The sequence below is a fragment of the Heterocephalus glaber genome, unplaced genomic scaffold (genome assembly GCF_053883595.1).
Source record: "Heterocephalus glaber isolate CG9 unplaced genomic scaffold, H.glaber_assembly_v1.0 deba00000809, whole genome shotgun sequence".
NCBI classification, from domain to species: domain Eukaryota; kingdom Metazoa; phylum Chordata; class Mammalia; order Rodentia; family Bathyergidae; genus Heterocephalus; species Heterocephalus glaber.
Window position 1 is genome coordinate 12,420,115 of NW_028258163.1, and position 25,079 is coordinate 12,445,193.

At 45.2% G+C, this 25,079-nt stretch overlaps 4 protein-coding genes across 12 annotated transcripts; 2 read left to right on the plus strand and 2 right to left on the minus strand.

The window, feature by feature from the left end:
- Window positions 1-825: 825 nt before the first annotated feature.
- Window positions 826-4,288, plus strand: Pip4p1 (phosphatidylinositol-4,5-bisphosphate 4-phosphatase 1). Of its 2 annotated transcripts, none has more exons than XM_004864997.4 (7): window positions 826-1,122; window positions 1,427-1,617; window positions 1,965-2,071; window positions 2,519-2,624; window positions 2,771-2,823; window positions 2,916-3,006; window positions 3,447-4,288. In XM_004864997.4, the coding sequence occupies exons 1-7, from the start codon at window positions 960-962 to the stop codon at window positions 3,588-3,590; spliced, it is 855 nt and encodes a 284-aa protein (XP_004865054.1). In that variant the 5' UTR covers window positions 826-959; the 3' UTR covers window positions 3,591-4,288. The 2 variants fall into 2 exon arrangements, with proteins under 2 accessions (XP_004865054.1, XP_004865055.1); XM_004864998.4 differs by having other exon boundaries at window positions 828-1,101.
- Window positions 4,289-4,364: 76 nt separating this feature from the next.
- Apex1 (apurinic/apyrimidinic endodeoxyribonuclease 1) lies at window positions 4,365-7,356 on the minus strand. 4 transcript variants are annotated; one of them, XM_004865002.4, is made up of 5 exons: window positions 7,219-7,356; window positions 6,843-6,968; window positions 6,339-6,526; window positions 5,243-5,435; window positions 4,365-5,108 (listed from the first exon to the last, which is right to left on the minus strand). In XM_004865002.4, exons 2-5 carry the CDS (start codon window positions 6,898-6,900, stop codon window positions 4,591-4,593), a joined length of 957 nt encoding a protein of 318 aa, XP_004865059.1. In that variant the 5' UTR covers window positions 6,901-6,968; window positions 7,219-7,356; the 3' UTR covers window positions 4,365-4,590. The 4 variants fall into 4 exon arrangements, with proteins under 4 accessions (XP_004865059.1, XP_004865057.1, XP_004865058.1 ...); XM_004865000.4 differs by having other exon boundaries at window positions 7,153-7,350; XM_004865001.4 differs by having other exon boundaries at window positions 7,181-7,347.
- A 456-nt stretch (window positions 7,357-7,812) lies between these two features.
- Osgep (O-sialoglycoprotein endopeptidase) lies at window positions 7,813-14,322 on the plus strand. 2 transcript variants are annotated; one of them, XM_004865003.4, is made up of 11 exons: window positions 7,813-7,999; window positions 9,738-9,857; window positions 10,025-10,200; window positions 11,334-11,429; window positions 12,396-12,445; window positions 12,558-12,636; window positions 13,185-13,250; window positions 13,363-13,453; window positions 13,650-13,725; window positions 13,822-13,920; window positions 14,084-14,322. In XM_004865003.4, the coding sequence occupies exons 1-11, from the start codon at window positions 7,885-7,887 to the stop codon at window positions 14,121-14,123; spliced, it is 1,008 nt and encodes a 335-aa protein (XP_004865060.1). In that variant the 5' UTR covers window positions 7,813-7,884; the 3' UTR covers window positions 14,124-14,322. The 2 variants fall into 2 exon arrangements, 1 of the variants encoding a protein (XP_004865060.1); XR_015449817.1 differs by lacking the exon at window positions 13,650-13,725.
- Window positions 7,998-24,462, minus strand: LOC110345821 (uncharacterized). 4 transcript variants are annotated; one of them, XR_015449818.1, is made up of 6 exons: window positions 24,300-24,462; window positions 23,011-23,166; window positions 22,789-22,888; window positions 21,797-21,916; window positions 21,614-21,711; window positions 14,431-21,426 (listed from the first exon to the last, which is right to left on the minus strand). XR_015449818.1 is itself a non-coding variant. In XM_087207564.1 (5 exons), the coding sequence occupies exons 1-4, from the start codon at window positions 24,395-24,397 to the stop codon at window positions 21,845-21,847; spliced, it is 426 nt and encodes a 141-aa protein (XP_087063690.1). In that variant the 5' UTR covers window positions 24,398-24,462; the 3' UTR covers window positions 7,998-9,414; window positions 21,797-21,844. The 4 variants fall into 4 exon arrangements, 3 of the variants coding, with proteins under 3 accessions (XP_087063690.1, XP_087063689.1, XP_087063688.1); XM_087207564.1 differs by lacking the exons at window positions 14,431-21,426; window positions 21,614-21,711 and adding an exon at window positions 7,998-9,414; XM_087207563.1 differs by having other exon boundaries at window positions 14,431-21,711.
- Window positions 24,463-25,079: the final 617 nt, after the last annotated feature.

The window sequence follows — 25,079 nt, forward strand, 5'->3', positions numbered from 1 at the left end:
CATTTCTTCCTGGTATATGGTTACCTTGGATTCTCCTCATCTCTACTGGAGATTGAAGACAGGGCTGAGCTACAATTCCATCCCTTTTTTTTTTTTAGCTTGAGAAGGGTTCTCGCCAAATTGCTATATTGCCCAGGCGGGGCCTGAGAACTTTCGATCTTCCTGCCTCAGGCTCCCATAGTGCTGAGATTACAGGCACTCGCCACCACCCCTATCTTGGCTTTAAAGATAGTTCTTGAGTGGAGAAGCTAACGTTCCCTAACATTCCTGTTGTCTAGCTCTCCTGCTGGATACTCGGAACAGCCCAAGCTTCGGCACTCGCTTATTGCCGATCCTCCTATAACGCTTAGGCCACGCCCCTCATGTTGTGGCGCTAAATTTGAGCCAATGAAGTTGTGCCTTATGGATCACAGCGCTAAGGAAAAGAAGTCATCGACTAACTGGCGGCCACCTATAACGCAAACAAAAGTCTTTTAGTGGTATCTTCGGTCCAATGAGAAGCAGATGACGCTCAGGGACAAAGGGCGCGCAGCTTCCTGACACCCGTAACCAGTGAGCAGAAGCAGTGCAGCCCCACCTCCTGGTCTGGAAGTAGCGCGACTGGCTACGCTTCCAATGGCCAGCAGAACCTCAAGTCACGTGCGGTTTTTGCAAGCTCAGCCTCTCTTGGCAGGTCATGTGACAGTGAGTTAGCGCAGCGTTCGCCAATGGAGAAGAAGAGTTGCCTTCACAGACCGGGAACTGAATCACCTCCACCAATGACCGCTCGGTGGGGGCGGGGATAGTCTGTCGCGTGCTGCGGGACGGAACTGGGCGGGGCCGGCCACTAGCTGCGGGGCGAGTTGGGAGCTGGGCGCGCAGGCGCTTTGGGGGCCCGGTAGCAGTGGAGGCGGCGGCGGCGGCAGCCGTGGTGAAGGCGGCGAAGGGAGCTGGACAGCTGGCCCTGGAGGGAGACAGCCATGGCTGCAGATGGAGAGCGTTCCCCGCTGCTGTCCGAGCCCATCGACGGTGGCGCCGGCGGCAACGGCTTAATAGGGCCGGGCGGGAGTGGGGCTGGGCCTGGGGGAGGCCTGACCCCCTCCGCACCACCGTACGGATCCGGTAAACATGCCCCGCCCCAGGGTAAGCCGGGGCGGGCCCAAGTTGTTCCCCGGGGTTCGCCGAGAGGCAGGAGGGGGCGGGGCCCGAGCGCCAGGTGCGGGACTGTTGCACCTGTGCCGTGGCGTTACTTGCTTCCCTCTCCAATGTTCCCCAGCCTGGAAACGGAGGAGGGTTCGGAGGAAGCTGAGGGAAGCACCTATTATGAGAGGTCCACTAATCTTGGTCAGAAGATTTGAAGATCAGATAGTGTCCTACACCCATGGAGCATCAGTGAGGGGTTTTGCAAGTGATCCCAGCCCCTTCTTTTCTTCTATTTCCTCTTTAGCATTTCCCCCCTTTCCTGAGGGGCATCCCGCCGTGTTGCCTGGGGAGGACCCACCCCCTTACTCGCCCCTAACCAGCCCGGACAGTGGAAATGCCCCTATGATCCCCTGCCGAGTCTGCCAATCTCTCATCAACGTGGAAGGCAAAATGCATCAGCATGTAGTCAAATGTGGTGTCTGCAACGAAGCCACTGTGAGTTATACATATCTACAAAATGGGCCTTGTTTCCTGGATCCTCTTTCTGATCTCTTGATTTTACTCTCTGACTAAGGGCTCTTCACAAAACTTAGTTTCAGTTCCAGGAGTCTCATATAGCCATTTCCCCAAAAGCCACTCACCAAAGCTAATGTTCTCTTCACCGTCGCACCTATCCTGGATATTTAAATGTAGTTCTCATTTGCCGATCTCACTCGTCTCTTCATTTCTCCTCCTTAGCTAGGACCTTAATTCACTGATATCTTCCATGAAAGTGTGTTTGGAATGAATCGGAAGGGATTGGGATTAGAGGTTTGCTTGCTGATGGCTCTTTTGTTGTCTAGCCAATCAAGAATGCACCCCCAGGGAAAAAATATGTTCGATGCCCCTGTAACTGTCTCCTTATCTGCAAAGTGTCATCCCAGCGGATTGCCTGCCCTCGGCCCTACTGGTAAGAGGCATAAAATGGGGAAGAGAATAAGTAGGGAAAATTGGGAAGCCAAAAAAAAAAAAAAAAAAGTTTATAGAAAACGTAAAGGTGAGGGACCTTGGTGTTTATTTACAAGGAGAAAAAACTGATGAATCGTGGTGCCCTAGAAATGCTGTACTATGGCCATCTTTATCTCAGTGACAAGAATGGGATGAAATTGTTCTATAGGAAAATAGCATGGGAGGGAGTGAATTATTCTGAGATGAAAGGGGAATTGGAGACCTAAGTTTAAGTAGCACTGTTTCTCATAAGATTCTCTGGTTTAAGATTGGGGGACTTAAAGTTTTATATGTTCAGAGAAAGTAGAGGAACTTTATAGAGAGGCAGGGAGTGAGTATGTGAAGGAAGGACAGTGTGAGAATTTTCAGAAGTAAAATTTTTCAAACATAGTATTTTCTTCCTGTATAGCAAAAGAATCATCAACCTGGGGCCTGTGCATCCAGGACCTCTGAGTCCAGAACCACAGCCAACGGGTGTTAGGGTCATCTGTGGACATTGCAAGAATACTTTTCTGGTGAGGAGGGAATATTGGAATACCATAAGGAATAATATAGTAAATCCCAAAAAAGTCTGTCCTGTAGGGACACATTTCCCATTCTTGTCCCAAGGTTCTCGTTGAAGAAGACGTTCCTTCTATAATTACTTTTTCTTTCTCCACAGTGGACTGAGTTCACAGACCGAACTTTGGCACGTTGCCCCCACTGCAGGAAAGTGTGAGTGATTAGGGATTGATCTGGCAGTTTGGTGATGTGTGGAACAAAACACCAGAGCTGTTATGAAAGAGTGCCGATTTGCTTCCTCACAGGTCATCTATTGGGCGCAGATATCCAAGAAAGAGATGTATCTGCTGCTTCTTGCTTAGCTTACTCTTGGCAGTCACTGCCACTGGCCTTGCTGTGAGTAACTTTGACCCAACCCTTTTCATTCATCAGCTTCCTCTAAGGCTGATTTGGGAAATCAGTAACCTAAAAAAAGTGAGGACATTAGGAGTTTTAAGGTATAGAGGCGCTAAAGTTGTGACTGTCTTGTTACTAAGGGAATTAAAAAAAAAGCTTGTCTTCTTTCTGTAGAAGTCAGGACAGTAGAGAAATGGTTTAAATTGAGTTACTATTAGGCCTAGTTCAGACTAAGAAGGACTGACAAATGTCTGGGATGGTATGACTATTTTCTTGCCAAGGGGATGGGAGCTGAGTAACTTGGACCTTTTCAAATGTCCCTTAAGGTGTTTACTTATGGATAGGAGACAGGGACCAAAGTGAACTGTTACTATTCCTAGGCTTCTCAGTAGTAGGAAGAAGAGTAACCTCATCTTTTTCTCCTTTCTCCTCTTCATCAGTTTGGCACATGGAAACATGCACGACGATATGGAGGTATATATGCAGCCTGGGCATTTGTGATCCTGTTGGCTGTGCTGTGTTTGGGCCGGGCCCTCTACTGGGCCTGTATGAAGGTCAGCCACCCTGTCCAGAACTTCTCCTGAGCCCCTTGGTGATCTAGACTGTGCCTGGCCCCTCCCTGGTGGGGACAGACACACTACAAAGGGAGCTGGAGTCAAAGGCTCCCTGGGCTTCTATAAAGAAGCCAGGCAGCTGCCTTCCTTTTCCCAGGGGAGAGGTAGGAAGGAACCAGGCCCTCACTTAGGTTTGGAGGGGTAGATAAAACACCACTGCTGGCCTTCTGCTTTCCTCCAAGGGTTGCTGTGTTTAGGGTGAAGTGGGCAAGGTATTGCCCCTAAACCTGAGTCCTACTGATGGTTCTACCCTCGTCCTTCCTATATGCTGAGAGCCATTCCTGTCCCTTATACATTCCAGGGCAGGGTGGGGGTGGGTAGCCTTGGGGGTTCCCCTACCTCTCATTTACCATTTAGGACCTTGCTGCTGCTATTGCACTTCACCAGGGGCTGGCTCTGACCTCAGTACCCTGTCTCCTCTCCCCACATTCCGTGTCCTGGTGGGGTCAGCCGCTGCTCTGTACAAAACCACAGGAACTGATGTGTATATAACTATTTAATGTGGGGTATATTCCCCCAGTCCTTGTTTCCCTAATTCCCCCTTCCAACCTTGCTTATCCCCCCCTCCCCCCAGTTGCAGTATTTAACTGGGCTGGGTAGGGGTCCTGTCTTGGGAAATTAGGGATTTATCCTGTGCTTGTAAATAAATAAGGTCTTGACTAACCTTTTTCAGTTGTTAACTTGTATGAATAAAGAGGAAGGAAATTTGTAGCCCCACACCGGTAAAACAAAACACAGCAAGGCTGAAACTATGGCCTTTTATTTACACATGGATAGTTCAAAAGAAGTCATCAGAAGCTTTTAATGTAAGGATTCACACAAAAAAACCTTGGGCTTAAAAGAAACCTGTCACTGGTGCCTGGTCAAAGAATTCATATTCTCATAGAAGAGAAAGTGTGGATTTTTAGAGAGCTATTAAAGAAGGAGTATGGGGGAATGTTCCCAGGCTCACAGTGATTTGGAGAATGTGTCACAGTGCTAAGTACAGGGTGATGGGACAGTGATCACTGCCAAGAGCCTTGGAACGGATCTTGCTGTCACACAATGCAGGTAAAAGCGAATGGGACAACAAAAAGTAATCAAGGCGCCAACCTACATTCTTGGACCGAGCATTCATCATGTAAGTCCAAAAAGTGTAGGCATAAGCAGCATTAGGGTAGAGGTGACGAAAGCTGTCGGTCAGTGGCACGGCCTGCAGCAGTTCCCCAAAGCCTTGGCGCTCCTGTGGGGTGAAGCCAGCATTCTTTTTGTTTCCCTTGGGGTTACGAAGGTCAATTTCTTCATGAGCCACATTGAGGTCCCCACACAGTACAAGAGGCTTTCGGGAAGCCAAGCCCTTCAGGAACTTGCGAAAGGCTTCATCCCAGCGCTGCCTGTACTCCAACCTTACCAGACCCCGGCCTGCATTAGGTACATAGGCTGTAACCAGCACAAATGAGTCAAATTCAGCCACAATCACCCGGCCTTCCTGGTCATGTTCCTCTTCACCTAACAAATGATGAAAACAGTATTAACAAAATAATAAAAGCAGAAAAAAAAAAGGAGTAAAACACTGAGGCAGGGTTGGCATATGAACAATTAGTTTAGAATAGCCTGGGCATTAGGAATCAATAGGATCTCACCAATGCCATAAGTGACTTTGAGTGGGCACTGGCGGGAGAGTAGACCCACACCACTATATCCTTCCTTGTCAGAAGGCGCTGACCAGTACTGATGGGATAGTCCAGATAGCTCTTGAAGCTCAGCTGGGAGTTTGTTCTCTGAACATTTGGTCTCTTGGAGGCACAGGATATCCGGGGCTTCTTCCTTTACCCACTGAGTAAAAAGCAAGGCAGAAAAAGTATTAATTCAGCAAATATCTGCTGAATAGTTCATGTGGTAAATACTAGCTATCCACACAATCCTTATTATGCATGAGGAACTTAACAAATCAAAACTTAAACAATTACGAATGATGTAACAGAACTAATGAAGGGAATTAAAGTCATACATACCGTAGTTTTTTTTTCTTTTAAGATTAACGCAGGGCCTTTGCACTGAGATACATCCTCACGTCCTCAGCCCTTTTTAAATTTTTTAAGATAGAGATTCACTAAGTTGCTAAACTGCCCTGGCTGAGCTTGAATTTGCAATCCTCCTGCTTCAGCCTCCCAGAGTGCTGGGGATATAGGTTTGGGTCACCACACCCAGCTTCCAACTAAAATTTTTAAGCTGTAATTATAAGAATGCAGGATAGCCAGGCATGGGGGTGCACGCCTGTGATCCCAGCAGTTGGGAGGTTGAGGCAGGATTGCCATGAGTTCGAGGCCAGCCTGAACTACACAGGGAGACCATGCCTCCAAAAGAAAAAATGCAGGCTACGTTGGAGAGAAAATGGAGAAGGTCCAATAAAGAGGTTTTTGCAACATTCTGGGAACAGAAAGGGACATGAAACAAAACAATGCAATAGAACTGAAAGAATGGACACATAGGCAAGACTTGGTCTCATTCCTCTCATACTACTCCCATAAGAAAACTCATATCCCAGCTGGCTATGGTGGCACATGCCTGTAATCCACCACTCAGGAGGCTGACAGGCCAGCCTGAATCACAAAGCAAGACCCTGCCCCTTAGAAAACTCGTATCCTGGGAACTGAAATGAGAAAAAGTGATTATGATTAAATTCCAAGATCATTCAATATTAGGGAATGTCTCCTCCCCTGCCTGAATTCCACTTACATCTAAACCCTTCTTCTTAATCCAGGCTCGAAGCCCATCCACATTCCAGGAGCATATCTTCAGTGTGGCAGATTTGCCACTAGGTGAGGTTTTCTTATCTGGAGGATCTTCATACAGAACTGGGCCATCTCCTGCTGCCTCTTTTTCGTTTTTCTTTGCTCCCACCTTACTTTTCTTGGCCTCTGGCTCTACAAAATGAGTAAGACATAATGGTAAATGTTGGCGATTTCCAACTTCCATCAAGAATTAACTACAGGGGCCGGGGATTTAGCTCAGTGGTTCCGCCGCCTGCCTCGCAAGCGCAACTACCCGAGTTCAATCCCCGGTACCAAAAAAAAAAAAAAATAATAATAATAATTAACTACAGACCCATAAAAAATATATAGTTGCCCAGACTTGTCAACTTAAAAGATGTAACTCGGTATCATTCACAGAAAAAATTATTAATAAGACGACCCCCCCCCCCCCCGCTTGTAGGAAGACGGGTCCATTTCATTCCCCTACCTCTCTTGGGCTCTTCCCCATCTTCGGCCACTGATCCCTTTTTCCCCCGCTTTGGCATCCCTGTGACGAACGCCCTTTGGCACCAGCACCACGTCGCCCACCGAAACAGTATTTTCACCGCGTGGTCTGTAGACGCAAAGAAAACGTGGAATCAGATAAGGCTAAAGAGAAGAGTCCTCCCTCTGTCGTCCCCAGACCAGGTCCCGCCTTTCCAGCCACTATCTCTGAAGCCCTTCCCTGCCTTCGGGCATCACGGGCCCTTCAGCCCCTCACCCACACTAGAACATTTCTGAATGCCTTGCATTCTCACAAGATCTGCCCTTTGGCCAACTGAGGACCTCAGTGAAGAGTCTTGATTCAAGCTTGCCAGTCAGACCTCCGGAGAATCCTGTATTAGGAGCAGAGCAGCACAGCGACTCTGTACCTAACCAGCTCCCGTCCTAGCGTGACTTCTAATCCGAGCACAAAGAATGAAGCACGCTGCGTTCCCACGTGGGTAACAGGCGTGGTCACGTGACCCGGAGCCTCCCCCCCCCTTACGGCCGAGGAATGCGGGTGATTGGGCTGTCTGGAACCACGTGATGAAAGCCCCTCCTCTTTCCACATCTTCAGGGGAGTGAAGGCCCCAGCACTCCATTTCCTGGCTGTTTGTGGATGTGCCGGTTTCGTGACTCATCCTACCAGGATGACCAAAGAGCATAACGTTGTACAGAAAGAAAACAGTGGGAAGGCAGGGCTGAGCCACAGGGGACCGGCATGGGAACGGATAGGGTCGTGAGGCGCAGAAGCCTGATCAGCTTCGCTGGCAGATGGGAAGACAGGTCCTTCAAGGGACCTTGAAGGCAGTGGCGCAGTCGGCAGGCGCGCTCCATCTGGTGGAGTTCTGTTTTTTTGTCGCCGTCTGCCCTTCTCTGTCTTTGCCAGGCAGGCAGACTCGGTTCACCCGCGCTCCAGACTCTGCGGCCCAGCACGGACTGGTGAGGGCCTCTGTAGCGGCACAGGTCATTAGGAGTCCTCCCGGCGTTTTCTCCCGGTCTGCACCATGCCGGCGGTGCTAGGTTTTGAAGGCAGCGCCAACAAGATTGGCGTGGGAGTGGTGCGGGATGGCGAGGTGCTGGCGAACCCGCGGCGAACCTACGTTACGCCACCGGGCACAGGTGAGCAGCGAGTAGGGACTTAAACTTGAGGACCGCTTCCCTGGACCCATCTTTCTCAACTTTGGTGAAGTGGGGTATGGGGCGTGTTTTCCCACCTTTACAAAGCTTTTGGTCTGCGACCGATTGAAGTTATGTGACAGTCACTGTTATAAGGCTGATGACTAGAAGAGTCACTTGGACTTGGAATTTCTGGGTTCGTTCAGATTCTGAGTCTTTTATGTTGTGAACACTAAAAAAATGTTATGAGCCTGCCATGCAGTGAGGCACAACACATAGATATTTACACTACGGCGTAATAAATGGTTCGCTACGGATAGAATTCAAAATATTTTAGAATGAGATGAAAGCAGAAAGACTCCTAGCTTAGGTGTCAAGACAGAACTACCTGGCTTTGGTATATTTGTGTTCTATGATGTTTTGGATGTGTCCTCCTTACTCTTAAAATGGGAATATTAAATGTATTGCTGCTAGGTCTTGAGGACTGAATGAACAGATAATCATAACCTTTAATTAATATTACTTATAAGGTATCTTGTGTATCCTCCCCCCAAACACATCTGTATACTTAGGAAAGACCAGCTGAGCTACACAAACCTGAAAAGCCTCCCTGTGACAGGTTGCTCATTAGAAATATACATATATATTTGCCATTCAGTCTCCTAGGCACTTGGGCACTGAAAATACAAAAATAAATAGTGCTCTGAGCTATTTGTGGTTAAACGAGAGAAACTACAAACAATTATATTGGTATAATTGTTATATGTTGGGCCAGGTGTGGTGGCACACATCTGTAATCCCAGCACTTTTTGTTTTTTTAATTAAATTCATTTTTTGGTACATTGTAGGTATACAACACAATTACATTTCTCATTGGGAATTGTACCTTTACATAATGCATCTTGGTTCTTATTTTTTCCCCATTTCTAGCCCTCCCTTCACCCCCTCCACCCTTCCCTATTTACAAAGACTTTATTTCCATTTTTTCCATTTCTCATCATTTTTCCTTTCCCTTCTTTCCTTTCCCCTACCCCTCCCACTACCCCTACCCCTTTGGACCTTTTCTTCCTGTTTTGCGTTACCGATTATTCATTCTAATCATTGGTACATTTTAGGTATACAATATAATGACATTCATCATTGGAAATTTGCACCTTTACATAGTCTCTCTTGGTTCTTATTTTTCACCCTTGACCAGCCCTCCCTTCAACCCCTCCAGTCCTCCCTATGTACAAAGATTTTGTTCCTATTTTTCCATTTTCTCATATTAATCCCACTCCCTTCTATCCTTTTCCCTAGCCCTCCCACTTCCTTCCCCTTTGGCCCTTTTCTTCCTATTTCACATTACCAGCACTTTAAAGGCTGAGGCAGGAGGATCACCGCAAGTTCAAGGCCAGCCTGAACTACATAGGAAGACCCTGTCTCAAAAAAGAAAAAAACAAAAATTATATGTCAACAGTGTAATCATGTGTAGGTTCACAAGGAAAGTCACCAAAGAGTATGAAGTATGTATCACTTAAATTGAGTCCAGAAGGGTAAGGAGTTAAGTATGAAAAGGATGTTTCTGAAAGCTAAATAGAATGTACAGAGGCTGGAAAGAATATCTGAAAACATGAAAGACTGAAAGGATTCTTCCTACGTTACTGACACTTCTATTTTCATTTTTTTTTTTATTACTCTATACCTTTTCTACAGAAAAACTTTGTGATCCATGACCTGTGTTCATTTTTTCATTTCCTAGGATTCCTCCCAAGTGCCACTGCCAGGCATCACCGAGCTGTTATCCTAGACTTACTGCAGGAGGCACTAACAGAAGCTAAATTAACCTCCCAAGACATTGATTGCATTGCTTACACCAAAGGTAAGGTTGGGAGAACAGTCCAGTGGAAGAGTATACCTAGAGACTGAGTAGGTTAAAATAGCCTACACCTTACCTCTGCCTCCACCACCTTCCCACTCACATCTCCTACTTCCCTCACCTGTTTTTTCTAATCTCTAGAATTCTAACTCCCATTTCTATCTGTGTAGGTCCTGGCATGGGTGCCCCATTGGCTTCTGTAGCCGTTGTAGCCCGTACAGTGGCCCAGCTGTGGAATAAACCATTGGTAGGTGTGAACCATTGTATAGGCCACATTGAAATGGGCCGTCTCATCACTGGAGCCAACAGCCCAACTGTGTTATATGTCAGCGGAGGAAATACTCAGGTATTAAGAGTACTTTACCTATTCCATCTTAATTTCGGAAGCACTCAACCAGCAGCTTCCTTGTTCTCACTGAGTTGAGGGAGCTACGAGAACAAAGCTGGCTTACTTGAACCTAAGTTATTATAGAAGACTCACAAAAGAGTTTGTAACAGTGCAGATTTGGGCAGTGTTAAAACATTTACAATCATTAGAACATTAGTTGACTTCTATATGTGCAGTTATAAAGAGTAGGAATTTCTACTTTAGAAAAGAATAGTGAGGCCAGGCATGGTGGTACATACATGTGATCCCAGCACTCAGGAGGCTGAGGGAGGAGGATCACCTAGAGTTCAAGGCCAGCCTAGGCTACATAATGAGTTCAAAGCCAGCCTGAATGATATATAATGAGACCCTGTCTTAAAACACCAAAAATTAAATAAATTTCATTATCTTGAGGGCTTCAGTTTTAACAGGTATATGCCACCATGCCTGGAGGAATTTAGTTTTTTAAAATTTCTTTATAAATGGTAGTGATATTTTAAATTTATGGGTGAAGCTAAAGTTATTTGGGATACTTTACATGACCTTTTAAGGTTGCTGTTGGATTCTTTTCTAACAGCACCTGATGGGGTTGCTGTTAGCATTGTCCTCTGCTTATGAAAGGGTGGTGTCTTAAAATTTTGTGTTAAAATACTTACTAAAGATGAAGTACACATTCCTCTGAAAACTATGTGGGAGTGTCAGTTGGTAGGGGCCAGGTAGCTGGTTGAGGCCTGAAGGATGATAGGCAGAAAGCATCAGAGGCTACAGGAGTTGATGAAGAAGAGCCATAGTAGAGTTTTCCCCTTCCCCTTTGAAGCTTGCTTTAGTGTAGGAAACAGGGATGATGATTAGGTTGAAAAGAGTGGATGAGAGAGGTAGAAAGAAAGGCAAGATTTTTCCTTCCCCTTTCTCACCAGCTTTTTGGCAGCAAATTAAGATCTACATCAGAAAGAAAGGAAATCCCTAATAGCACCAGGAAGGGAAGGGACTTAAGTGTTCATTTCATATTGGAAGTTTTATTGGCCACCTTTGCGCTTTTCAACTGTCTCCCGCAAAGTCAGATACTCCTCTTTGCAGACTTGAGGTTTCATGGACACCCTCATCATCCTTAGGTCATTGCCTACTCAGAACATCGGTACCGAATCTTTGGGGAAACCATCGATATTGCTGTGGGTAATTGCCTGGATCGCTTTGCTCGGGTGCTGAAGGTAAGCCATTGAAGCTGTGAAGAAGCTAAAATATGGGTGAGTTTCTGGGGAACAATGGAAATGGAAGTAAGTGGCTTCTTATGCTTCCTGGATGTCTGACTTCATCATCATCTTCTTCCATTTATTGATTGATTGATTTTCCAGTACTGGGGATCGAATTCAGGACCACTGAGCCAAATCCCCAGCCCTTACATTTATTGTTTTGTTGTTGTTGTTGTCGTCGTCATCGTATTGGGGATTGAACCCAGGACTTTTGGGCTGAGCTACGTCCCCAGCCCTTTTATTTTATTTTGTTTGGGTTTGGGTTTTTTTGGTACCTGGGGTCGAACTCAGGACCTTGCACCTGCAAGGCAGGCGGCAGAACCACTGAGCTAAATCCCCAGCCCCCCAGCCCTTTTATGTTGATATAAGGCCTCACACTCCGTTGCCTAGGCTGGACTCAACTTGTGACCCTCTGGTCTCAACCTCCCAGAGTGCTGGAATTATAAGAATTACTTTCATCTTTTTTATCCCACATGGGTGGATAATTAAGATACTTTGTGTATATTGTGTATATTAATAAGTATCTATTTGCATATGTGTCTATTGTGTATAATTCTATAAAAATATTTATTGATGGCTTTTCTTCAACTTGGTGTGGTGAAACACTCCAGAATGGTAAGTACGTATACATATGTACAATAACATATTTCTGTATTTTTCTTTATTCATATTTGTATGGTTATTGTTTCTGTCTGTTTGGTTTTTGGCTTTGGTGGCCCTGGAGATTAAACCCAGGAGTGCTGTACCATTGACCTTTTTCCCGAGCCCTTTTTTTTTTTTATTTTGGAAAGGGTCTTACTAAGTTGTCCAGGCTGGCTTCAGACTTCAGTCCTTCTGCCTCAACCTCCTAAGTAGCTGGGATTACTACAGACGTCTGCTACCATGCCCAGCTGATTATGTACTTTTTTCTTTTCTCTTTGATAGATTTCCAATGACCCAAGTCCAGGTTACAACATTGAACAGATGGCAAAACGGTAAGAAGACATACGTGGAAGAAGGCAGCTGGTTTTGGGGTTTTAGAGGTTTCCCTGTGAATAGGTTTGATAGAGCATTGGAAGGTGAGCCACTTTTTCTCTTCCTACATAGAGGCAAGAAGCTAGTTGAGCTGCCATATACGGTAAAGGGGATGGATGTCTCTTTCTCAGGGATTCTGTCTTTCATTGAGGTGAGTGTCAGAGAGGTCAGGAGACAAAGGCATTTTCATGCACTTTTAATGAAGCATATCTGTTTTGCTCACCATTGTATTTCCTGCATATAGCACTGGTCTATGTTGGATGCTGAATATATCCATTTAGCAAATATTCATTGAATATTTTTTGTGTGCCAGACACTGTTCTAGATAATAGACACAACATGGAACAAAAGAAAAATCTGCCAATGATTGGGGTGGGGGCGGGGGATCTGCTGGGGATTGAACCTTGGGCCTTGGCACTGAGCTACATACCCAGCCCTTTTTAAATTGAAAAAAAAATTTTTTTTTTTTGCTACCAGGGTTTGAACTCAGGACCTTGCACTTGTGAGGCAGGAGCAGTGCCACTGAATTAGATCCCCAGCAGATATTTTAAAACTTTGAGACGGTCTTGCTAAGTTGCCCAGGCTGGGCTCAAACTTGTGGTCCTCCTGCTTGAGCCTCCCAGAGTGTTGGGATTAGAGATACACGCCACCATGCCTGGCTCTGTTCACTATTTTGTTTGTTTTCCCCTTTAATTGTAGGATGCAGCCCATCGGATGTTAGCCACAGGCGAGTGTACTCCTGAGGATCTATGTTTCTCCCTGCAGGTAATGGAGTGAAAAGCTGGGACGGAAAGTAGAAGTTGGAGAAGTTTTTATATGACAGCAGAACTAAACGTAGATGCCCCTATGATGTTCTCACCTTGTCTGTTCTCCACAGGAAACTGTGTTTGCAATGCTGGTGGAGATCACAGAGCGAGCCATGGCACATTGTGGCTCCCAGGAGGCCCTCATTGTGGGAGGTGTTGGGTGTATGTATCAGTGAACAGTTCCTCTTACCTCGTCCTGGCATTGGGCATCTTTCTTCTGAGGTTCTAAATTGCTAAATGTTGGGGAAAATTGCTTGCCTGTCCTTCCCAATCCTTGTGCCTAGTCCTAAGTGCACATGAAGTGTATGTGGGCTAGGCAGGGATGGTTAAAATGGACCCTGTCCCCTCCCTCCCATAGGTAATGTGAGGCTGCAGGCGATGATGCAGACAATGTGCCAGGAACGCGGAGCCCAGCTTTTTGCCACAGATGAGAGGCAAAAGCCTTTTCCCTTTTTTGATTTCCTTTCTTTTACCATTATTTTGATTTTCTGTTTTTGGATTACAAATTTCACATCTCTTTTCCTTCCCAGATTCTGCATTGACAATGGAGCCATGATAGCCCAGGCTGGCTGGGAGATGTTTCAGGCTGGACACAGGACCCCCCTCAGTGATTCTGGGATTACACAAAGGTGAGTCAGTCTTTGGGAGGGGGTAGATAAGAGTAGATGTGGGAGGTAAGCAGAAAAAAAAAAAAAAATCAACAGAGAAGAAAAGTCCAGGAACCTCAGAGTAGAGAAGCAAAGACAATGCTCAGGGATAGTCTTTGACCAAGTGTTTCCTGGTTTTCCACAGGTATCGAACAGATGAAGTAGAAGTGACATGGAGGGACTAACAAGATTAACAAGATCAGAATAGGTGGTTCCTTAAGTGGAGCTCAGAGGACCCTGGGTATTAATCTCTCTCCTGATGTGGGAATCCTGGCAATGCTGTGGACTCCCCTCTACTTCGGGAAGGCTGTGGATTCCATAAAAGGCTTGGGGTCCCCTCTAGAACCTCAAGATGAATCAACAATAAAATACTTTGGTTTTGTATGTTGGTGATTGGATCATGTTGTTCAGAGTCAATATGGAGTTAGCCCTGGATAGGGTCACTGGTTAGGAGGAAGGGATCAGAGCAGCATCCTGGCTGACTGCAGATAACCTTGGAGGCTGCTGATCAGGAGCATAGCATGAAGGGAAATCATAGGTGTAATATCCTCTTTTTTTAAACATCTTAACAGTGGTAGTCTTATAACTACCAGTAATGCTGTTGCAGCAGACCCTGTGCTGACTGCCTTATACTCATCTCATTTTAATTTTTTGAAGTAAGTATTCAGGACTTCCCTCAAAATATCCTGGAGATAAATCTAATTTGTAACTCAAAGGTGAAACTGTCCTTCCTTCACTTTCTCTTACGTATTCCAGCAGATCATGCCTGGCAAATATGATTGGGTCCAGATATACATCCCTCCCTATCATGATCACCAGAACTATTAATCTTGCCCTTTATCTTCAATATATCATCACAAGAAGTCCCACATCACCAAATCACCTTATCTTTTGCACTATAGTATTCATACATTTCTTTGCCCTGTTTTTGGTCCCCATCTACCTCCTCCCAACTCCTGAAGCTTGCTGCTTACTTTCCAGAACTAACAGGCGGTCATTTGCAAAGCTTCGTATATTCTCAACCTCTTCTCTTTCCTAAACCTGTTCTTTGAATGTTCCCTTACCATTCTTGCCTTGAGTCCTGGTTTCTCATGAGGACTGCTTTTACTGTCACATTTCTAATGTGAGTGATTTCCACATGCATTGCAGCATTGGGCCTGGAAGTGGTACAGGTGTATTTGTTCTGCTTATCCTATTTCCAGACCATTCTTCCTTCCCTAATACCCATTTGAAGCATTAGACTATACTGGACCTATACCATTCTTGTCATCAACTTTGATTTCAATATCTGTGTAGATCATCCTTCTAATAACTACTTCAACCGTGTATTGCCTTAGTCATAGTCTAGACCTATATTTCCCTCATATCTCAATCTCAAATATCCTGCTGTTCTATCATTACCTCCTGTCTTTCCAGATTATTCTCTTTACTGTGTTGAATCCATCAATTCATCCCTTCACCAGGACCTACAATCCTTTTATTGTACTTTCCACTGACTTTATTCCCCATGTCTTCATTTCCTTTTTTCTCCAGCTAAATTTCACTAATAAACTATTGCATATATATATCTTATCTCTTGCCTATATTTTACTTTGACCACATGACTACCTTCCAGCATCTGTGCTCATGTATTTGCCTCTCCTTCCTGTCACCATAAACTAGTAGCTCTCAAGTAGGGCTGATTTTGTATATCAGAGAACATTTGGTTGTCAAAATAGGGAAGGGATATTGTAAAGTATCTTACAGTGCACAGGGAAGCCCCCCCCAGCCCTCCCCAACAAAGAATTTGTGCTCTAAATATTTGGTGTTGAGGCTGAGAAACTACTATAAATACTGTCTTTGTTCCTGTCTACAGATAAGTGCTGTAGACATATCCTCTAGCTTTTAAGGACCTGGCTCAGCAGTTCTCCAGCTTTCTTCCTCCTTTTTTGTAGAGTCAGTATTTTCTTTCCTGAGTCTTCCCATCAGCACACAAATAAGCTATTTTTCTCATTTTACAAATGATGCCTTCTGATCTCATTTTCTCTTTCAGATGCTTCTCATTTTGTGCTCTACTTTATAGCAAAACTTAGGAGTTATCTCCAATTTCCAAAAATTTCTTATTAAATCTACTCCACCAAAAAAAAAAAAAAAAAAAATCTATTCCACCAGAACTGTTTCTATCATGGTCATTAATGACTTGGTTATAGCTAAATACAGAGGCATATTCTACTTTATCTTACAGTCTATCAGCATTTGACACTCCCTCTTCTCCAGCTTTAGAATATATTTTCTGCTGCTTCCTAGCTGACTGTTCTTTGTTTTGTGCAAGTTTCTCCTTATCTCCATAAGCTGTTAACTTTCCAGAGTTCAGTCCTCAGACTGTTCTATTTACACAGTCACCTGAAGTGATTTTATCCAGTCTTACCATTAAACTACTTGAGAGGCCAAGTCAAAAGGATCATAAATTTGAGGCCAGGCTGGACAGCTTATTGAGACCTTACCTCAGAAAATAAAGCTGACCATGGGAGGCTGAAGCAGGAGGATTTTGAGTTGGGCCTTAGCTTGGGGAGCTTAGTGATTTAGCATGATCCTGTCTCAGTGGGCTGGGGATGTAGCTCAGTGTGAAGGCCCTAGATTCAGTGTCTAGTGTCACAATAAATAGGCTAAGAATATAGCTCAGTGGTAAAATACCCCTGTGTTCCATCTCCAGTAGTTCCTCCACCAAATTTTTTTTGATTTGGGTGAGTTCCAATTTTATAGTTCCAATTGGACTTCTGTCCTGAATATGTATCTAGTGCCTGTTATTATCTCCACTTGGGTATTTAATAGGCATTTCAAATTTAACATCCTGATGCTTCCTACATCAGGAAAAAACCAGTCCTTTAAAGGCCTGAAAGACCATGCGTGAAAAAAATAAACCAAAAGAGAGAGAAAAAAACCAGGCCTGTTGGTGTACACCTGTAATCCTAGCACTCAGAGGCTGAGGCAAGAGGATCACAAGTTTGAGGACAGTCTGGACTGCATAGTGAGTTCAAGGCCAGCCTGAACTGTATAGTGAGACTGTCTCAAAAACAAAAAAAAAGCTTGATATGCCTTGCCCTTCCCCACATCCACTTTGGTCTTATCTCCTGCTACTTCCGTTTCTTTCTTCTCAGCAACATTGACCTTTTGGTTATTCCTTAGGGGAGTGGTTCCCAACCTTTTTGGTGCCAGTGACCAGTTTCATGGAAGACAATTTTTTTCACAGAACAGGAAAGTGGCATGGTTCCGAGGCTCTTTCCCTCTTTTGAAAGAAACTCTGATGACACTTGTTTTTACCTGTTTTGGCTAAGGTTAGCTTATGGGCTTAACCAAAACTGACTGAGACAAATGCACAGTACAGGAAAGAAGTGAAAGAAGTGCTAAATAAAATAATGGGCAGGCCACAAGCAGACTAAAGTCTAAGATTCTGATATAAAGCCTGCCACCAGATGCAGCTTAATTGTCACCTGCCACTCACTGGTAGGGTTCTGATACAAGTCTGTAAGCAATTGATTTTTTCCAGTCTCTGTGCAGTCTGCTAATGTTAATCTGTATTTGCAGCCACACCCTGGCGCTCACATCCCTACCTCAGCTCCACCTCAGAGCAACAAGCATTAGATTCTCATAAGGAGTGTGCGACCTAGATCCTTGAGTACAAAGTTCATAGTGGGGTTCTTGCTTCCACGACAGTCTAGTGCCACTGCTGATCTGACTACAAGCAGAGTTCAGACAGTAATGCAAGCGATGGGGAGCCGCTGAAGCACAGATGAGTCTTCACACACACACCCCGCAACACTGCTCACGACCTGCTTTGAAACCCAGTTCCTAATGGGCATGGGGGAGGGGAAAGGGCTTAAGGACTGCAGATATGCTGACCCTCAAGGCCTTTATTTTTGCTCCTCCTCCTTTGCTCTTCCCCAGGTGAAGTTCACTCCTTTATATTCTTTTAACCCTGCTCAGCTTCTTTTAGTGAAAACTTCCTGACAACCCTGCTTAAATTCTCACTTCTCTAGCACTTCCAAACCCTCTTCCTGTTTTACTTTTCTTCCTACTTGTAATTGTTCTATTTATATTAGACTATAAACACCATTGGGAACAGGGCATTTTTATCGTGTTTCATGCATTGCTCTATCATCCAGTACTCAAGAGAGTGACATCTACTGGGCATTCAGTTTGTGAACAAATGAATAAGTTGATAGGAAAGTAAATCAAAGATAGGATCAGAGGATTGTAAAGTAAGACTTGAACCAAAAGATAAAAAGGAGGGATCGTGTGAGTTTCGGGAAAGAGTTAATTTCTCATGTTTTACTAAATAGAAAGTGGCTGTGTATACTTTTTTATTTACGAGGGATAGACACATAAATTGGTTAAAAATGCACTGAGAAATGGAGACTTAAATTTAGAGACTAAGGTGGGAGATGGAGAGGGTTGCAAGTAGAGGTTAAAATCCTCCCTTTGAATATGTTTGGGAATAAGAGTGATCTCTGTCTAAGCTTAGAGAGTTAATTTGGTAAATGGACGGCAGCTGTATTACTATACATCCTGAGGTATTGATTTATTAATATTATGAGGTGGAATGGATCTTGGAAGAAGGACCTTCAGCACTGTAGCCTCAGTTCACGTTGCTTAGTAGAGGAGTTCTTTCCTTGGGAAGCCTTGAGCTCTTGCCTGAGAATTCTCAAGGATGACTTCTAAGTTTGTGAAACTAAGAAACAAAAGTCAGGCTAGTATGTAGTTTAGTGGTAAAGCAGTTAGTTGCCTGACACATGTGAGGCCTTGGGTTCTTGCCCCAGCACCACAAAAAAGGAAAGAAGGAAAGAAATAAAAAGTAAAATCAAAACTCCTTGAGCCCTGGCTCAGTCTCCTCTCCTACAGCTCTGACAGGGCAGGATAGAGTAAGGGCATCCTCTTGATTTCTACAAATGAAGGCAATGGGGGATGTCTGGTCCCTGGACAGCATCTCTAGCCAGGTCAGGTACAGGGCCCCGGGACAGGTTGTCAAAGGGATCACAGATAAGCTTCAGGTAGGAAAGGCATTATGAGACAGAGTCTGTTCCTCAGCTTACCTAGTCATGGGAAGATCCCTATCCCTGGAATCTATGCCCCTGTATTTTGAAATTTCCTGAGACTCACATGACTATGAGGGTGGCATCCCAGGAATATTGCCATAGTACTTCATGAAGACACATGTGCCACTCTGATTACATGGTTAGAATGAATAGGCAGAGACAGGGTGAGGTGCCATTATCAGGTGCCTCTCGGGGAGAGCTGCCCCACTTGGCACTGTTCTACACACCTTCTTTTGGTTTGCCTGCAAGTTCTGCTCCAGGAAGTAGCCTGAAGGTGAAGGAGTACTGAAGAGGCAGGTAGATTCCAGATCCCCCTTTGATGGTGGCTATTGGAACTGATATAAAGCCACCAAGTTTTCAAAAGCCTTTTGACTGCAGAGAACCAAAATCTCTGATTGAGCAGGAAGGAGAAAATATCCATCATGTAAAATTTTGGTCTTCAGGAATTGAGAAATAGGGCTTCTTTACTCTTCAGTTTTTCTCTATTTTGCTGCCTAATCTTACATTTCTTCCAAACTGGTGATCATAAGCCCATTGAGATCCAGACAGAAACTAAAGCTACTGTTTCTCCACAGCTATATTCCTACAGCAGTCATCTTTCATCACATTTCACCTCCTCTTTCCAGTATCACCATTGCTTTCCACATACACAGTTAAGTTATAACTTATCTGACACTTGTTTCTTTATGTTCTTAACTATGAAGCCAGAAGACAGAAAGAGAAATGTATAAGGCAGGGGACTTAGATCTGACCTCTTCTTTCAAGGTTTGCCTGTGAGATCAGGCAGTACTGTCACATGTTGGAAGCCAAGCCTGAGCCTTCTGAGGAGGGAACATATCCTAGGGAAAGACAAGACAGGAGCTGTATTTTTCAGTGATGCTAGAGATCAAACCCAGGGCCTGTACATTCCTAACCCAGAAACTAGATATTCTGCCTATTTACTGGTTTATTTTTATCCTTCCATCTACAGGAAGTGTCTTAATAAACTTCCCTCCCCTTACTGTCTTCTGCATTGTAGGCCCCTGGCCATAACTTTGGGGTTCTGTGATCCAATCACTGCATTTTTCCTCCAGCTGCTCATGGAGGCTGCTCACAAAAAGTCTTAAAGGACATCAAGTCTGTTTTTTCCTTCATGCAAGTACATAGGGTATCGGTATAAGCCCTGTGAAGATAAGAAAAGAGATGCAGCAGGCATTCTCCCAAGTGTAATCCTCACACTTGGGAGACTGAGACAGGAGGCTCCCTATGGGTTCAAGGCCAGCTTGAGCTACATAGTTCAAAGCCAGCTTGGATTACATACTGAGATCCTGTCTCAAAAGAAAAAAAGAGGTGGGCAGCCTTCCTTCCCACCTTTTCATGAGGCTGAGAAAGAAAAGCATGAAGGCTTCTGAAGTGAGAGGGAACACTGGGTGTTTTGTAAATGCAGAGTTTGTTTTCCCCTTAATCACTAATTTCCTCTTCCTGTTCTCTCCTGGAACTTGGAGAGAAATGGAACTTCTTATGGAGTCATAGAGTCCCTGCCTTCATCATTACTGAGCCAGTACATGTCCACTGTCTGCAGGACATGTCCTGCTCGCGCTGGGATATAGTTTGAAGCTTCTGGTATAGGGAAGCTGCCCAAAGAAAGGAGAAGCCTGAGACAGATTCCTTATCCAGCTGATCAACTGCTTGAACCCAGTACCTTACCTTCCCCTCCCCTGACAGAACTGTTGCTATTCCAGAGAAATGTCATGGTGTCTCTCCCCATTGACTAACTGCATTCCCTTTTCTATTTACTTTCCTGGGTGCCTGCTTCTTCTCTTCACTCTCCAACTTTATTTCCTATAAAGGAGACTCTGTCTCCTCCCTCTACTGAGTGTTCATTACTTTGGCATCCAAACACCATGGATTTACTGGAAAAGATGGAGTTATAACAAAAAAGAATTATCTTTTTGTACCTTTTGTTGGACCCTCCCATTCAGTGAGGACGTGCCAAAATTAAGCTAGGAAGATGTATACTATTAGAGTTGGGATAGTCCCAGAAACTCTGCTGGAGAATTAGACCATATCCCCTCTGGATCACACTAGTGCATCCTGCTACTTGTAGCTCTTGATTCACATTTCTTCCCTGTGAACTTACATGACATCTTTAAAGCCCTCTCCATCCCCTACAGTTTCAGGAAAACTAAACCTCTAGGTAGAATCTTCAAAGCAAAATTCATTTTTCTTACATCTGGTCCCCAATTCTATTCTGTCTCAGGTCTTGTTAACTGTAGATGGTTCACTTGACTCCCAGACTTTAATGGTGAATTTCTATACCTCCCACACCCTCTCTTTCCCTTAGGCTCACCTCTTCTGATTCACCTTGAGGATGATGTTGGATAGTCACACTTAACCCTCCTGGCATCCTTACGAGGCAGACCCCATAGTTGCATCACTTTATGGGAGGAGGAGGGGGAGGTTTAAAAAAATAGGAGGAAAAAAAATAGGAGGAAGAGCTGAAGAGGGGTGTTCCCTTCCTGGGCACATGGGCAACGCCGGGCAGCAGAATGGGATTTGTCATTCCCATTTCTAGTTCCTGATCATTTCTATGCTCATCTTCCCCTTCACCATCCCACACTTACTATATAATGCCTACATAATCCTCCATGGGAAATACAGCCTCCTGCCAATTTTGCTTATATCCCAAGGCCAGCAAATTGGACTTCAGTTGGCCTGAGACCTGAATGGAAATGCAATGAAGAAAGAAGGGGATATAGTATGTTGGACAGGGAAGGATAAGAAGTGATTGAATTTGGCAGGCTGACCTGCATGAGGCTCTGGGCCCCAGAACAAAGCCTAGGGAAGATACGACTCTAGGAGGAGTGAATCTTCCAGACGTTCAGACACTTGACATGATTCTCAGGCTCCTGAATGGGTTGGGGTTCCTAAGAGAATAAAACAGAAATACAGGATGGAGACCATTTCTTTAAAGCATCCTTTTCCTGTCCTCTCACTTTTCAAGTTCTCGGAGCTCACTCATTGACCTGTTGTTCTCTCTACCCTTTTCATTTCTTCAGTGTTTCCAGCTTTCGTGTCTATTCTCACTTCTCTTACTAAGACCACATTCCCTCAAATCATGGGACTCATGTTCTTGGTGATGGCCCCCACAAAATCCACTGGGGCTAGATACTGGCTAGGGAAGCAAGTTAGTACCAGGCACTGTGGCCTATAGAAAGGAAGGTATAATGCTCAGAATAATGATCAGGTCTTTCCTACCCATCGGGGGATTTTAGAGAGGATTTTAGGGTGCAACCAAGAGTGTTAGAGATGCTTCTCCATCTCATAGCATGATGAGGGACACTGCAAACTCACTCTGGTGGCTGCTGCCTTCTCATGGAGCCACATTCTCCTCAGCAAGCTCACTCCTGGTCTCCCCTTTTCTCTTCTAGAATTCTATTCCCTTCCTTTTCTTTCATGGCCCTGCACAGATGTTAGGAAGCTGGTTTACTTCTGTCTAGAGCAGAGATTCAAAACTTCAAAGCCTACAAGAAGCAGTCACATAATATCAAAGAATAAAATGGGTCACGTGGGAGTTGTGGAAAACTGGAGACTGCCTTGTCTCACAGGAAAGAGCTACTCATCTCCAGCTAAGTGTGTCATGTGGGATAGAGGCCCAGGGTTGTCAGATGCCTGGATTGTTAATTGTAATTAATTGTAAACATTGTAAGTGCTGTGCAATCTGAACAAAACTCATTTGTAGGCAAGATCCAATCCACCAGCCAACATTTTTCAACCTCTGGTCCAGAGATTCACTTACCTGAAGTTCTAAAAGTGGTCCTGCACATTGGTCAGGCTCATGGAGCTCAACAAAGCCAGGCGATAGGTGCTCACCTGGACTGAAGAGCCCCAGTTCACATCTGCGCAGACAAAAGGGTGAGGAAACAGATACTTGCTGTTGTCAGTTCTGGGATTCTTGTACGGGTCAGCCTCCTGCCACATTTTACTTCCTCATTCCCCTACCACCTGCCCACTCACTTACCTGCTTTCTTGTAGAACATCCAGAGCAACGGCAGAAGGATAAGCAACATAGCAATGAGTGCCGTCCATCAAATGAGGAGGAACATCATGAGCAGGCAGAGCAGAGTGCCCAGGAAGGAAAGCGAGGGTCTGTACCAGAAGAAGGAAGGTTGCCAGCCTGTAGGAGAGTGAAAGTGCCGGCCATCCCTTGTCTCGGCCACAGTACCACTTATTATTCCCCAGGGATTCTCTCCCAACCCCCCAAGTCTTTGAATCCCTGGACCCCAGTACCTGCCCAGACCAACCAGGCAACTAGGTACGGGAGGCATGGAAGTAGCTGAAGTTCATGAGGGCATAGGAACAGAAGAAAAATTTGGAGAAGATGGGGGCAATGATATTCAGCTCAGCTTTGGAAAAAATGAGATGTCAGAGGGTTGGTCTCCAAACTAGAGTCATGGGATCCAGGTCTGGAGAGGCAAGTATGCCATCTGGCTTCCCTTTCCCTGTCCTCTCATTCTTCACTCCTTGCTCTTCACTCCACCTCACATGTATGTACCACCACTCACCACCACGTTCGACTTTTTCATCTCCTACCAAGTATGAGACAGTTTCACCGAGTTGAGGACTAGAGAGAGAGAAATGAGGGGTCAGCATGAGGCCCTCAAAGCCAGAGTCAGGGCTGTGGGAGGTGTAACAGGAAAAGTGATGAGCAGTGCCTAGTTGGAAAGTGAGGTAGGGCATACTCAACAATAAGGATGAAACCCACAGCAATGAGGAAGGCAAGCAGCTAATCCTGCACAGGCTTCTAGTTCTTGCCATGATGGTGCAGTTTATTCTGGAATAGCCACCATGAAAACACATGGTGGGTCTCCCAGAGAGAGGGAGAATGAGAGAGCCCTTATTCCTCTGGGAGAGTGGGAATTAGAGGGAGAAGTTGAAGGATCCTACAGGTCTTAATAAGAAAGGATAGAAGGAGTAGGGTGTGAGAAGGCCCTGGGAATGTGGGAAAGCAAGGACAGGAAAAGGCAGAGGACAGGATGACACTGATGATTCCGGGGGACTGAAGGCAGACACCACGCTCACGGCCTGAGCAGGCCAGAGGAGCCAGAATCCACACATTCCTGAAGCAGTGTATTCCGCTCACTTCACCTGGTTTTCCCATAAATTACAAGGCAGATTAAATTTTATCCACATTTTTAAAGGTTTTGTCCCCCTCACATGAATCCACTTAAAACATTAGTGGCTTTTGAGCATCTCCTCTATGCCTGAGAATAAGAAAGTTTATGTAATTATCCCCGCTTGTTCACTTACCAGGTAGTGACTGGCGAGCCCATAGAGTCAGGACGTTTGGTCCTGACAGCTGCTAAAATCCCAGCCGAAGAGGCACTCTGGCCCAAGGCTGCTATCATTCCACACAGCCCTGTCAGTGCTATTTCCAGGAAGCCTCTCAATCATACAGGAGCTTGGAAATAAGACTAAAGTTAGGCATTCCTTCATGGGGAGAAAACTCCATCCCAAACAGTAGGGCTGTGTAGGTACCACCAGCATCAAGAGGGGCAACGGACGTGTACATGCATAGGAGGGTGGGAAGGGAATATGTTAACCAAAAACCATTATACGGTTCATTAACAATGTGAGTGGTGGGAAGAAATGAAGGTTGGAGGGAGGGGGGCTGGAGGTTACCTGCCCGTACACTTAACTTTATTGTGGCTGATGAATGCTTCTTGCTGATTGTATCATCTATACCCTGTCTTTTAGGGAGCAAAAACTGGGGCTCCAGGTCATTCTGCACAGAAGGCCAGAGTAGAAGGCCTTCTCAGTGGTCACGGCGATGCCCAGATAGGGGAGTACAGTCCACATAATGGCAAGGAGGGTCCCCTTGGAGACAGCGGTAGCAGGGTCTTGGGAACAAACACTGGACCATTGGTGGACAGAAGAGAGGGGCAGCAAAGGGTGTGCCCCTGGCTGAACAGCCTTCTCACCTTGAAGTCTCCAGAAATACTGGGTCTAGCCAGGACTCCAGTGGCTGAGGGGAATAATATGGAAAAACATACTGAAGAAACTGCCCTCTGAACCACACCCCTGTGGGAC